Source organism: Pipra filicauda, unplaced genomic scaffold (assembly GCF_003945595.2).
Source record: "Pipra filicauda isolate LSUMZ 115617 unplaced genomic scaffold, ASM394559v2 scaffold477_size481170_pilon, whole genome shotgun sequence".
NCBI lineage: Eukaryota > Metazoa > Chordata > Aves > Passeriformes > Pipridae > Pipra > Pipra filicauda.
This window is the reverse complement of record NW_024104617.1, coordinates 333,676-348,835: the sequence shown is the minus strand read 5'-3', so window position 1 is coordinate 348,835 and position 15,160 is coordinate 333,676. Positions and strand designations below refer to the sequence as shown.

At 39.6% G+C, this 15,160-nt stretch overlaps 1 protein-coding gene across 3 annotated transcripts in view; it reads left to right on the top strand.

The window, feature by feature from the left end:
- ARHGAP6 (Rho GTPase activating protein 6) overlaps positions 1-15,160 on the top strand; it is a 158,693-nt gene that overhangs the window by 92,748 nt on the left and 50,785 nt on the right. For all 3 annotated transcript variants that reach the window (XM_027725641.2, XM_027725643.2, XM_027725642.2), the window contains exon 2: positions 4,276-4,435. In XM_027725641.2, coding sequence (XP_027581442.1) covers positions 4,276-4,435 — 160 coding nt within the window. The remainder of the gene's footprint in view (positions 1-4,275; positions 4,436-15,160) is intronic.

Sequence of the window (15,160 nt, the reverse complement as noted above, 5' to 3'; positions counted from 1 at the left end):
GACAGATTCTTCAGAGGCAAAAGATGCAGTTTTTCAGTCATCTCCTTTGCTGAGTCATCTGCTCTGGTATTTTAGTTAGTTACCTGGTACGTGAACTGCTCGGTTGAGTGGAGGAAAGATGTTAGATGTTAGTGGGAGTGCCAGAGAGAAAATGCAGCTGAAGCTGGAGGCTTGAGAGGAAAAATACGTGACTGATTGATGTAAGAAACCAGAGAAGCCTTTTAGTCTGGATTAAGGTTTCGTAAAATTCATTTATGAAAACAGCTTTGCAGTTAGCAGTTCGTGTCCTATCAGGCTGATCACTTTATCCCAGAGCAGTATTTCTGTTTGCACTCTTCTTTCTGTGTGTTGTCTTTTTTATCTTCTTGGTTATGAAGAAGTCATTTGCAGGCCATATTTAGACCTACAGTCCTACAATCTAAATAATAAGCTGTGTACCTGTGTCTGAACACATATGCTGGGCATGAACTTCAAAAAAAATAAGTCACTCTGACTTGTTGCTTGAAGATAATCTGCTCCTTTTAAGCTTGCCCAAGGAGCTATATCAGGTTGATGTTGAAATAAGTTGGTGAAGTGTTGCCCCTCATATGGAGAGAGAAACAGAAAATATTCTTCATGTCTGTGCTGCCCTTATCCTCCTTTGGTTGCCTCACAGTGTGGAGAATAGCTTCAGGCAGATATAATTACACCGGCACCCATTCTTCAATGGAGCTTGACTTTTCTGGACCTCTCCAAAGCTTGTTTGATTTTGCAGTAATTTACAGTCTGTTTGTAAAACTCAGCAGTGCTTTGGGAGGAAGATGAGGCCTTTAATTTACTTTGTGTTATATAAAGCATAGGAGTATTTTAATAGCTTAAATTATGAAATACTGTGTTTTGACTCATAGAACACATTGATTTATATTTGCAAAATGAAACAGACTTTTTCGAGGAAATGTTTCTTGAGCCTCTAGCTTCTTTAAAGATTAGGAGATTCCACTGGCCCTACCTACCATATGATTTTCAAAAAATATTTTAATTTATTAGTCATGTGTTCCATTAGCATAATAAAAGCCTGTGTTAATGTGACCTAGCAGAGCTGTTATCAAACCCATCAGGTGTTGAAGAGGAATGTCTTCTTCAGTGCACTGCAACTGGACAGTGATTCCACATTCTTTATCGATGCTCGGCAACCTGTCATGCCATTGTAAGGTGCAGAAGTTGCATTCCACAGTTTTCAGCTAAACTGTGAGCACCAGGAGCATGCTGGTAAACTGCCAGAATAAAAACCTGGTTGAAAGGAACAACCCTCAGTCTTGTTTGGTGCTTTCACCTTTCTGTTGGTTTTAAGCCCTTGAACTCCTACCAAAAAAGGAATAAAAATAATTTTAAAAAAATCATAGAATCATTTATGTTGGAAAAGACCTCTTAAGATCATTGAGCCCAAACATTAACCCTACACTGCCAAGTCTACCACTAAACCATATCCGTAAGTGCCACCTCTGCGTGTCTTTTAAATACCTCCAGGAATTGTGACTCCTCCCCCTCACTTCCCTGGGCAGAAGGATGGGTTATTCCCATATGAAGATGAAATTAGCCTGGTAGTGCTGAGTTGGGTGCTCTGCTCGTAAAAAACCAGCACAGCTCTGTGCAGGGGTTACTGGAGTCCTCAAAGCAGAATCTTAGTGCAGAGCTGTACCACAGCTTGCAAGCCTCATCTCTCCAAGGTCAGCTGTTTTAGCAGAGCTAATGTTAGAACTGGGCATTGCAGTGATACAGCTCACTGCTTGCAGTTACAGAGCTAACTCAGAAGATGTGGAGTTACGTCCAGAGTTAAAAATTGCCAAGGGCAAATCTGTCTGAAAAAGAGGAATAATTTATGTGTCCGTGCAAAATTCAGTTAAGGACCATTTGTTTAATTTGTGGTAATTCCTAAAGGTCCCATGCAGCCTTTGGTTTTTTGTGGTCTACAGGAAACAGGACATGTTCTAAATAGTATAAGTATTCTATTAGCTCAGCTTCTTCTAAGGAGCGTCATTTTTGCTTCCCATTCCTCTTTTAAGTGTTTCAGTTTGAAATTTTTTATGGTAGACATATCAGTGATATTTTTGTTTATGAAAATGCTCATGTCAGAGAAATAACTCGGATAAAATAGCCTTAAACTCCACCATAAAGATGTTTATTTGTCTCTCTGTACTGTTTTGACTGTAGAATATTTTATATATTATATGTTCAGAGGACTGTATTGCATTTTCTGTACTTGTAAAGTTTCTTTTGCATTATCAGGGTTGGAAAGGAATTAGTTTCATAGTATACATTATTTGGTTGTGGATTCTGTTCTTGATGACTTTTATCTATAAATGACAACAGCTTTTTAAAAAATGTAAATGTTTACTTGCAATTTTGCAAATAGGGTTTGTGTGACTTGCTGCTTTGGTTTTGCTTGAGTTAAGCTGATCAGCTGGGCTTGTGACACCGTGCAAACCTTTAGTTTGAGATTACTAAATCTGGTTAGTCAACAGTAAGGCTCTAGAAGAGCAAGAAGAGGTGAAGAGGCAAAAAATGAAGGAACAAATTCCAGTAGTCAAATAAATATTGGGCTAACACAGAAGTTTGCATATGTGGCCCATGTGTATATAAATGTCATAAAGATATTGAGCATAGTACATCCACTGAGTATACAGAGGTGCAGCTGTTCATGTTGAGGTAACATCTATATCTATTATGGTTGCATGATGACTTAAAATAAAACTACTGTGGCAAAAAAATCTTCCTAGATGAACTCAGATGTACTTCATGAATCATAAGAAATGTTGTTTATTGTGTAATTCTATATTGCTAAATGATGCTAAATCTATATTGCTAGATGATGCTGCACATTTGTGAATAATTTTTGTCTTGTACCTATATGAGAATGCACACAGGCAGTCATAAGTGTGCATATATATGTTTGTATACAAAAATGTATATACAGGTTGTATGAATGCATATAAATAACATGCACATATATAGGCAAAATATGTAGACTGTTAATGAAGATCTTTACATGCAACAGGATGCATAACTCTTAAGTAAAGTCAAAATTTACTGATTTTCATATTAAGGAGTTTCAGCCAATATCTTTTAAAGTCAATGGACATCCTTTGCAGGTGTATGTGTGGAACAGTGTACAGTGAAAAAAATGAGTATGCAGTGAATGTACAGATGTTGAAATGTAAGCTGAAAATGAGAGTGAAGTTTGTTCATTGTAAATCTGCCATGTTGTGATGAAAGGCAGGTTGGTGAGTTTGTTGTTACAGCCCAGCAGATGTACATCAGAGCTTTTCATTATCTGCAGGTGCATCAGGTTATACCTACTGACAAGACTAATGCTTATTTTTTAACATGGATAGAATGAAAAACAAATTTTTCTTTCTTTCCCTGTAGTGCTAATGTGTGCTCTTTGATGGTGCTTTGATGAATTCTGAAAGCCTTGCTTGAAGTTAATTGTCACCCTTTAAGCTTGTTTTGTGCTTGCTCTTCTCTTTGAGTAATGATTACTTCTCTGACCCAAGCTAAATACTCAGAGAATAGTTTCTTGTATATTTTTTCACAGGTGGGAGATAGAAAAGCTAAAGCTTTTTGTTTGCTTTCCGAGAATAATTGGTACCTTGCAGAGATATAACATATCTTAACGCTGTTTTCCTCTTTGAATGTTAACACATACGTTGTTATTACAGCTCTTCAAAAACATGTCCTTTAGTCAATCGTATTCTAAACACAGTATCCTCATAAGGAGGGGATGGGATGTGTCAGAAAAGAGGCTCTGCCAGGGTACTCTCTGAACTGTCTGGTGGAATGGGATTAGCAAATTGAGGGAGATCTGTGTTGTCCATGGACCTATGGAGATCTGCATCTCTGACTGACAGTGCAAGAAAAGGAATGAAGTGATGATCAAGTACTGTACAAAGAAAGCAAACTGGGAAAAGCAGATAAAGGTTGTTTGGGCTGTTTTTTGCTTTTTTATTTTCCCCTACTTTGTGCTTTTTTTCACTGGAGTCCTAATGTTTTTGCAACAATACTTGATTAAATTGTTTCAGATAGAATTGACTTCTTGTTTCGCATCTCTGTACCCCTTTTAAGGAATGCTACTCTAGGGAAAACAAAGATATTTGAAAGGTTAGAAGTGTCCAAGAAAATTGCATTTTAGTACGAAGAACCTGTGTTGTTTTTTTCTAGCAGTAAAAGAGATGGTTCTGTTTATTAAACTGTGCATACCATATGATGCTTCATATTTTTCCATTTGATTTCCTGTAGGGTGATTTCACTTGGAACAGCATGTCAGGGCGCAGTGTTCGGCTGAAGTCAGTTCCCGTTCAAAGCCTCTCGGAGTTGGAGCGTGCTCGGCTGCAGGAAGTGGCTTTTTATCAGTTGCAGCAGGACTGTGACCTGGGCTGTCAGATTACTATCCCCAAAGGTAAGGGCTTGATAAACTGTCTCTATTTAGATTGCTAAGCCACTGATTTCATATCACAGCAATAAACATGAGAGTTTTTATTCTACAGATATTGTCCTCTATTTCAGTTTTGCTTAAACATAGTCACTGTGTAAAAGTGACGAGTAAAGTTGTTTGTCTGCTGTGTCCAATTCGGGCCACCTGGGGATGGGATCATCTGATCAAGGACAGATGTCTACAGGGTAGATAATCTAAATCAGACCTATTCATCCTAGGATGTCTTGATACTCAGTTGAGGCAGAAAGGCTTTTCTCACATTTCCTGACAACCTAAAGTAAAGCTCTATGTAGGTCAGGTAGATCATACCCTAGAAGTGGCATTTTCACTCTGTATTGCATTGTCTGTGAAGAAAGCCAAGTATCACTAGTTCAGACAGACAGTGAAGATATTTACATCAAATAAGATGAATCCTACCCAAGTTTTCCTAAAGGCAGTGGTGTTTATTTCCTAAAAAACAAGTTAATCTTCAGCATAAAACATTGAACTCTTAGGAAACAGAAGGTTAACTGAAAAGGAGAAGCTCAGCTCTTAGAATCCTGATGCAGGATGTGTGCTTAGTGTACTATGGAAAAGATCTAAACCTCACTAAAACTAATGAGAAAGTTTCTGTTGTTTCCTGTAGGCTGGAGATCAAGCATAGCATAGACAACTGTTGTGCAGTCATCTGCAAATCTGGCTTTCCTGTTGTTTCTTTGCAGTTGTATACTTATGTAAGGAGTATCAAGGGATCACTGAATTCTCACCTTTGGCTATGAGCAGAGGTGCTGTGTGCCACAAGACCAATTTTCTAATGAGTCAAAGTTAAGCAGGAAAAAAGTCATCCAGTCCATGAAAATAATGATGTGGGAAAGAAAAAATGTGACAGAGACAGGCTTGTGTATTCATCAGCTTTTCAGCATCTGCAGAAAAGTCCTGCCAAAACCAACAAAGTCCAACTTACCAATTACAGCAAAGCATCAGTTTGTAGTGAGATGGATTTAATCAACTTCTTCAAGTCCCACCAGCTCCCCTGGTGCCTTAAAAAACATTTGATCAATAGGACAACAGTTTTACAGGATATTCATAGGAGAAACTGGATCAGTAAGGGCACTGCAATAACTTCTGACAGTCTGAACTGCCACAGGCAGTTCCAGTGGGAGATGAAGATACACAAATGGAGGTAACACCATCAAAGACAATAGAGTATACATATTCATAGAATAATAGACTAGCTTCGTTTGGAAGGTACCTTAAAGGTCATCTAGTCTACCTCCCTTGTATACATACATACATATATATATATATATATATATATATATATACACATACCTGGTTTAAATACCTAGTCTAAATCTACCCTCTTTTGGGTTAAAACCATTATCTGTTGTCCTGTTGCAACAGACCCTACTAAAAAGTCTGCCCCCATCTTTCTTATAAGCCCCCTTTTCATTACTAAAAGGCTGCAGAGTCTTCTCTCTCTGAGCTGAACAACCCCAACTCTGTCAGCCTGTCTCTGTAGAAGTGCTCTAGCTCACTGATCATTTTTGTGACCCTCCTCTGGACCTGCTCTAACAGGTCCATGTCTTTCCTGCGCTGGGGACCCCAGGACTGGATACAGCACTCCAGGTGGGGTCTCACCAGAGCAGAGTAGCGGGACAGAACCACGTCCCTCAACCTGCTGTCCACACTACTTTTGATGCAGCCTAGGATGTGGTTGGCTTTCTGGGCTGAGAGCACACATTGTCAGCTCATGTCCAACCTCTCATCCACCAGCATCCCCAAGTCCTTCTCTTCTCAGTAGGGCTACTTCGAATTCATTCAGCTCCAGCCTGTATGGATGCTGGTGGCCGTCCAGATCCAGGTGCAGGACCTCATTGGGTTCCCACGGGCACACTTCTCGAGCTTGTCCAGGTCCCTCCTGATGGCAGCGCATCCCTCAGGTGTGTCAACTGCAAATTTTCGGAGGGTGCACTTGGTATCACTGTCTGTGTCACTGATGAAGATGTCAGGCAGTGTTGGTACCAATATGGTGCCCTGAGGGACACCACTTGTCACCTGTGTCCATCTGGGTGTTGAGCCATGTTCAGAAACTTTGAGCTGTGAAGAGTGAGTACTACTTTTGTGTTCTTCTTGCTGTTTCCTCCTGGGACTGCCATGAAAGGCCAACCATCTGGGGAATCTTTCAGGTTTGAATCACACACATGAACACTTTTTGTTTTCACCACACATATATACATGGATAAATGTATAACATGAAGTTAATTTTAGATATATGGAGTCTGAAAAGTGTAATTTTAAGCATAAAAACCAAATAAGATTATAAATTCTTGTTAAACATCTTAAAATAAAAGGTATTTCACAAAGTCAGGAGCTCTGGGCTCCTGTTTTATCTCTGCTGCTGACCCCATCATTTCATGTATCTTTTGGAGCAGTTTGAATGGGAAATACTCAGTTCTGCTCTTCAGGTTAGAGGTACCAGTGAGATAATTGATAAGAGGTAAATCATTTCACATTTGCATTCTTACCTTGAATGACCAGATTATGAATTTTTCTGTATTCTAAGGTGTGGAAAGTGAAGGAATAGCTGTTACAATTGAATTTTAAAATGTTGTAGTACCATCTATTGAAGGCAATGAAGGTACATCTAGTTTTTAACTGTCCATCCTGTTTCTGAGTCTGTCACCAATTTTGACAATAGGTATAAATAATATTTTGCAGTAGGTATATACAATAATCATACTATCAGTCCGTCATGCTACATGTGTGCTGGTACTTTGGTAGGAGAATAAGAATCTGCTATATTCTTAAATTATTACAGATTGACTTAGGCCCTCTGCAGAGACACTCTGAAGTCCATCTCATGTACCCATCATTTTTGAATGGTGGGGAATGAAAACGTATGGTAAGAGATTACAGGTGACCATCCAGTTGATCTGCTAACATCACAGGACTGTGTAAATGGAGAATTCAAGTTTTATCAGTGTGAAACTGGCTTGGGCACTTTGGGCATGCGGGAATACAAATAAAATAAAACTCTGTCACAGGCATTTGTGCCTCAAGTTAAAAACAGACTGAAGGCTGTTAAACATTTTCTATTTAAAAATCCAAACCCACAGCAGTGAGATGTAGAACTATTACTGTCTGTTTGAGTGAGTTGGAGGAGAGATCCAGAGAGATCCAGAAAAATGAAAGGTGTACTCTACAACTCTCTTCTACATCAGAAAATGTCATATGAAAATATTCATGAGTAGAGGTTAATGGAACAATTTATGTATTGGAAAATTTAGAAACCTGTTTTAAAAGTTGGACTTCTTTGACTATTCTTCAAAACTTGCTGGAAAGTGACATTAGAACATACATGTGCCTCCTAGGCATTTACTTCCCACAGGCATTTGAGTATTTACATTTACTGGCATAAGTACTGTAAAATGTAAAAATTTATTGTTCTTGGGTAACAAGTGTTTGCTCCAAACATGTTTGTGTGGAACATTAGTCAGAGTACAGAAGCATCTGCCTTATTGTTACAACCACAGTGATGTTGTTACTGATTGCTTCTTCATAATGTTTTGGTCTTCCCATGCTCAGAAGGCCCCTTTGTCACAGCAAGTGCAATTAACACTTCCAGGACACATCTGGCTATTCCCACACTTGTAGAGGAACTCATAGGTAATCCCTCTCCTTCACAGTATTGCAGCCATTACCATTAATGAAGAACATTACTAACATCTCCTAGTAAAACATCCTGTGGTCGCAGAGAAGGGACCACCTCCCACAAGAATTTCTTTAACCAGCATGTCATTTCAAATATGCTACAGTTGCACTGCAGTAGGTAATTAGAATAAATTCAAGTTAAAGGTTAGTATTTTTATATGTATGATAGAGATACTTCAGATTTGTTTCTTGTTCTCTTGTTCTCATATATTCAGATTCTATAATCATCATCTTTTTCGCTCCCGTGTCAATCCTTCATTTGCCACCAGAAACTAGACCAAGAATCATTTATCCTCTCTGGGTTAATGTGTTAAGTTGCAAGGTGCTACAGGCTGGGGACAGAGTGGCTGGAGAGCAACCAAGGAGAGAGGGACCTGGGAGTTTGGATTGACAAGAAGCTGAATATGAGCCAGCAATGTGCCCAGGTGGCCAAGGAGGTCAATGGCATCCTGGCCTGGATCAGGAACAGTGTGGCCAGCAGGACCAGGGAAGTGATTCTTCCCCTGTACTCAGTGCTGGTGAGGCCACACCTCGAGTGCTGTGTCCAGTTCTGGGCCCCTCGGTTCAGGAAGGATATTGAGGTGCTGGAGCAGGTCCAGAGGAGAACAACGAGGCTGGTGAAGAGACTTGAGCACAAGTCCTATGAGGAGAGGCTGAGGGAGCTGGGGCTGTTCAGCCTGGAAAAGAGGAGGCTCAGGGCAGACCTCCTCACTCTCTACAACTCCCTGACAGGAGGTTGTAGCCAGGTGGGGGTTGGTCTCTTTTCCCAGGCAACTATCAGCAAGACAAGAGGGCATGGTCTTAAGCTGTGCCAGGGGAGGTTTAGGTTAGATATTAGGAAGAAATTCTTTACAGAGAGGGTAATCAGGCATTGGAATGGGCTACCCAGGGAAGTGGTGGATTCTCCGTCCCTGGAGGTTAAGATAAGACTGGATGTGGCACTTAGTGCCATGGTCTAGTAACCGCGGTGGTAGTGGATCAAAGGTTGGACTTGATGATCTCTGAGGTCCCTTCCAACCCAGCTGATTCTATGATTCTATGATTCCATGATTCTATGATTCTATGATTCTAGGATGGTGGCATTTCCAGGCAGAGTATTACATGGTTTCTTTACCAATACAATTACTCTGTGCAAGATTTTTAATTTAGTGTCTGATATTTTGAATGGCACAACAGTACCATTCTGGTGATGCTCCTTTACAGTTCCTGTTTAGAACATACTGTGTTTTTTCTCATTTTAGGGAAGTAAATCTTCTCTTTGTAATGGGAGAAAACAAAGGTAATGGAATTCACTTTAGGTGTGCTTACATTTTGGTGACATTTCAATTCTTTGTGTGTCATGGTACACAAGTAGTGAGAAAAACTAAGCTTTTAGAGCAGGTCTTCACAAAAAAGTGGTAAGTCAGATGGCTTTTATGGGGTAAAACTGAGATCAGAGCTAGAGAGGAGCTCATTTTCTTTTGTTCATTGCCTCCAGGTATCTCTTGAGTAGAGGAGTGATTGAATGAGGTTTATTTATCTCTTTCACAGTCCTGTCCTACTTCACTACACCTGTATTTGGAAGCACTGGTAGGCACTACTAGGACTTTTATGAGTTAGAGCAAATGAGGAATTAGGGCCCAGTTGTCTTTGTTATTCCTATACTTTGGGTGAAGTCCTGACTTCATAATTCATAATTTTGGGATTGCTGATTGATAGCCAGCTTTATATGAGCCAACAGTGTGCCCAGCTGGCCAATAAGGCCAATGGCATTTTGGCCTGTATCAAGAATAGTGTGGCCAGCAGGACAAGGAAAGTGTTTGTCCCTCTGTACTCGGCACTGGTGAGGCCGCACGTCAAGTCCTGCGTCCAGTTCTGGGCCCCTCACTTCAACCATTGAAGTGCCGGAGCATATCCAGAGAAGAGCAACGAAGCTGGCTAAGGGCCTGGGTAAGTCCTATGATGAACGGCTGATGGAGCTGGGGTTGTTTAGTCTGGAGAAGAGGAGTCTTAGGGGAGACCTCATTGCTCTCTGCAACTACTGGAGTTTGTAGTGAGGTTGTAGTGATGTGGTGCCACAGTCTGAGGGGGGATGGGGCCGTGACACAGCACGGATGGGTCCGGAGTCGAGGTAGAGGTGCAACTGGAATACTTTATTGAGGTTTCCAGAGGTTTTATGGAGGAAAGAGCAAATGGTAACTGTCTCCTCTCTGCAGCTTCTTCAGCCTATCAGAGGGGGGAGCGGGGAAGCAGAGAGCAGGCAAACTCATGGCAAACCCGGGCATGCCCAGGCTGTGCACTGTGTAGTGTGGGTACAATGCGATACGCATATCTGAAACCACATAATAACGGTAAAGTCCATATAATAAAGTCCATATAACGGTAAAGTCCAATATATAAAGTCCATATAATTGCTGTATGTCTTTCTCCATGCCTGAAACTGCTCCCATCCTGAATCTTGCTCCTTCACAAGGTGGGGGTTGGTCTCTTCTGCCATGTCTCAAGTGAAGGGCAAGAGGAAATGGCCTCAAGCTGCATCAGGGGAGATTCAGATTAGATGTTAGGGGAAAAAAAATCGCCGGCAGAGTAGTTAGGTATTGGAATAGGTTGCCTAGGAATGTGGTGGAGTCACCATCTCTGGAGATGTTCAAGAAGCATCTGGATGTGGCACTTGTGTTTAGAGGTGCTTATGGTGCTGCTGGATTTACAGTTGGACTAGATGACCTTGAAGGTCTCTTCCAACCTTGATGATTCTGTGATATTTGGGTAGAGAGAAGGTAATCTTTAACTTTACTGCCAAATCTCATTTCATTCATTTAGTTTTAATGAATATGATCTAAAGTTGGGTTTAGAAGCCTAAATGCAGTCCCAGTCATTTAAGAGAAGGTATTACTGATGCTGCTTGAACATATGCTGGTGTACATTTTTCCATGCAAGATTTGTAGCTCATTCCACCAGGCATATGACACTGTGCATCTGCTCAAATGAAGCGAGCCATTGTCTCCTGTACAACTTGTAAGGTAAATTTGAAGGAGCAGGGCTGGATAAGTGTGTGATTACAGACAGAGAGCTGAGACAACCCCATCTCTGAAATGAAAGAAAACGTAGTTGGGCTTTCTGAATTTTTACTCTTCATTTGTGCACTTTGCCCCCAGTACATTCCAGTTAAGCTCTGAATAAAAATGGGAATTCAGAGTTACACATTCTCTCCTTCTTGTTTATTTTGGCAGGGAGTAGCTCTTTGGATCTGTTTTTTGCTTACATTACTTGCCATTGTATTTCTTGATTCATTTTCCTTAACACTGAGATTGACTGTGATTTTTATCTGGGCTTGCATTTTTGTGAGGGCTCCAAACTGCTCATTGTTTTTAATCACTGACCATGTTATATACTTTATAGGCTGTTGCAGCAGTGGAAACCATCTAAGTAAACTGTAGCATATACATTGTGGAGCTATGGGCTTATAGTGATGCCAAATCAAAAGCATCCAGTCTGTATCTTTTAAGTGAAGAGGCTTATTACCACCCCTCTTAATGTCAACTTCTGCTGATTGTTCTCATATAAATACTGTCTCTAACATGGTCCTTTACACTGAATTAGTAAGTCTTGGATATACTGTATCAGACTGGTCAGAGATAAAAACTGTTTATCTTTCTGATTTTCAGATTGAAACTTCCCTCCTGTGCCCTCCAATTCAAATTTTTCATGGAAACGTATTTTTTTCCTCTCGGGAAAACAAAACCCAATATCACTCAGTCTGGAAAAAAAAAGAAATAAAATTGACTTAATGTTTTAAGCTAGGAGAAGTCCCAGCTGCTGCAGGGTAGAGGTTGTAAGACACAGCCTTGCACTCTGCTACACAGGCATTTGTCAAAGTGAATGTGACAGGAGCTTTTACAGGCAGAGAGATAAGAAAGCAAATAAAAAACTTCTATTTTTTTTTTCTCTCAGTAAGAAAATTTGCTGAAATTTTTCATTTTTTTTTTTTTTTCCCAAATTCAACTTTGTGCCACTGTTGAGACAAGAACTAAATGGAAATACATGAAGCTTGCAAGAACGTGGTTTTTCCCACATTGGAACAGGGAAAATAATTTACTATCTTCAAAACTTAAAAAGTTTGTAGAGCCCTGTTTCTTTTTTAATTTTTGCTATGAGGCATTTTTTTTAATAGAAGACTGCGCAGTGCTCAGCAAATTGATTTCCAAGATTTTCTTGTATCACATAGCAGGTTTTACTTGTCCGTTTACATCAGGAAAACTTTATTCAACATATCTATTTCGTCAGTTAAAGACAAGCTAATATGTTTAAAAGGAAATGTTTTTGCTGATTACAAAACTCACTACAAACAAAAAAAGTTTGTCTTTTTACTAAACAGTATTTTGGTAAATAGCTAAGAGCTTTGGTTGAAAAGCAGCATGCGTTTTCTTCAGTGCCATATGAACACAGAACAGAAGGAGAAAATGCTATAGGCTTCTTGGGGAAATCAGTGCCACTGCTAAATGTAAACATGGAAAAATGAGTGTATAACTCAGCACGTTTAAAAGAAAGATTTGTGTAACTTCTGAAAATCTACCTATTGTGTAGGCATATTTTGTGAAGGGGAGAAAGGGAATGGAGGTAGGGATGGATGTTGAAGGAATGCTTTGCTGTAGAGCTTGTTGGGCAGGATAGGCAGGAGTCTTTCAGTTTCCTTCACAATGAAGGGAAGAGATCTTGCTGAAATTCCTAAGATAAATAGGGCAATACTACAATCCACATTTTCATTTACAAATGTTGTGAGACATAGTTACTGGAGATGGAGTCATGACCAGAGTTCTTCACTATTAGGGCAGTTGCTTATTTAGATGCTGACTCTGGTGGATTTGGGGTACTGCTCTTAAAAATTCAGATCCAGAGACTGCTGCATGTATATATTTGATGATAAGTCCCACTGAACTTAGAAATTATTTTTGAAACAAAAAAAAATCCTATCTAATGTCATTTTCTTAGTAGTACACTTGAAATAGCTATTGATTTTAAGTACATATAATATATTTGGTATTTTGTCTGTGTTAGTGTTACACGTGGAAATCTCAGCTTTCATTTAAAAACATTGCTCATGACCACTGGCTCTATTGAGACACATGGTTGAGAGAACCAGTGTTGGGAAACAAAATACACATGCAGAGGCTCTAAAACATCTTGCAAAATTAGGTATATTTGATTTTTTTTTTCCTAAATCTTTATGAGAACAGTGGTGTAATAGAGGTATTCTTGATTGTGTCCTGCCAAATTTGTCTTTAGTACTTGATGTAGTACCGACCCTTTGATTCATAACAAGGCTGTTCTGTACTTTGCAAATAATCCACGTAACTGTCTGGTGATTCTATAGTGACTTAAGAATTTGTGCTTTATTATGGTTCAAAGCCAAAGAATAAATACCAATAAATATATCCCATGTGAAAAGCTTTTGAACCTTTATAGAGAGTACTGAATTGCAGCCTACCAGTTTCCATGTTCTACTTGCCTTTGGCAGAGCTTTGCTAGTTTGTAACAGGAATATAATGTGTATTCTTCTGGTATACTTATTTAAAAATTTCATTTGAAAATCGACCTTATTTCTATTATCTTATGTGTTTTTCTCCTTTCAAAAATGCATTAGGGAAGTATTCCTGGTGATTTCTTCTTGCCTTAGGTAGAAAAGTTTTCTGTAGTTTTTTCAAAGACGTTATTTAAGTGGAGTTGTTGTGGTTGGTGCCAGAAGTGTAATGTCTCTAAATTCTGATTAGAAAAGATAAAGTGACTCCAAATAGATTTATTATATCAGAGCTTCGGTACTATATATGTCTCTGTATTAGGCTTTTACACTGAAAAGGCTACCTTGAGATTTAATGAAGACCTAATCTCTTGCTGAAGGTTTTTAAGAGTAGATTAGACAAATGTCCATGTGACTCTATTTCTGTACAGGAAGTTGACCTAAGTGTTCTCTGCAGAGCTCCTCACGTCTTTTATATGTGTGGTTTACATTTTCAACACCTGTTCCTGTTTATTAATAAAAAAGTATGTAAGCTAGATGATTGATGATACAAAGGACAAGTAACTATTACAAAGAGACATCATTAGAAAGAAACTCCGTTGATTGTGGTTTTCATCTCAGTTATTGGGGCCACCAGCCTGTCCAGGGAGAGACCTACTGCACCATGATTTCACTTCCTTGTGCTGAGGGCTTCTCTCTCATTTAATTTCTTCATCAATGCTCTGAGCAGGAGTATTGTAATGGACTAGTTTAATTAGACCTGGATACTGTGAACCATCTCTGTGACCACTGGTGGGACTCCTGAATTCCTGCATGAGGGGAATTTCCTCTTCATTTGAAGAGCTCAACCATTGTTCACACTGAGAGCAACCTGGGGGGAAAGATCCGAGTGAGATGTAAAGAAACTTGATTGCTGCTTCACCTGCCAGTACAGGCGTGCAGGCCACTTTATTGGTACACAGTAAATCCAATACCAGTTCCATGGTGGCAACTGTGTGTCTGTTCTGCCCCAGCCCACCCTGTACTATGGGGATTAAAGCTAATTTTCCTTCTTATCAAACAAAAATAGGATGATATTTTGACTACCAACAGCATCAAACTACTCTGTTCCCTCCATATTATAAGATTACTTTTTATTTAGGTTATTGATGCCAGGAGACAGTCAATTTTCCCCTGCCCACTGTGGGCTGAATGCAGTTTTAGAGCTGTTATTTGTAGTTTTCCTATCTCAAATTATAGCATCAAGGCTTCTGTTTGGTGTTCTGAATTTTTTTCAGTACATCTAAAATATTTTCATTGACTGTAGTTGTTTTCATGTATTAGTGTAGACAGTTTTTGACCTGTTTTAGTGTTGACAGTTTATTCATCAGTTATGAAAGCACTCCAAGAAGGAAATGTTGTTCAATCCTTCTCAAAGCTTTTAAGCCTCTACCCATCATTGTGGTTTCTGAGTGTCTTCCACTTAGAGAGAAGGGCGGCAGCAAGGTCCCTGACATACCACA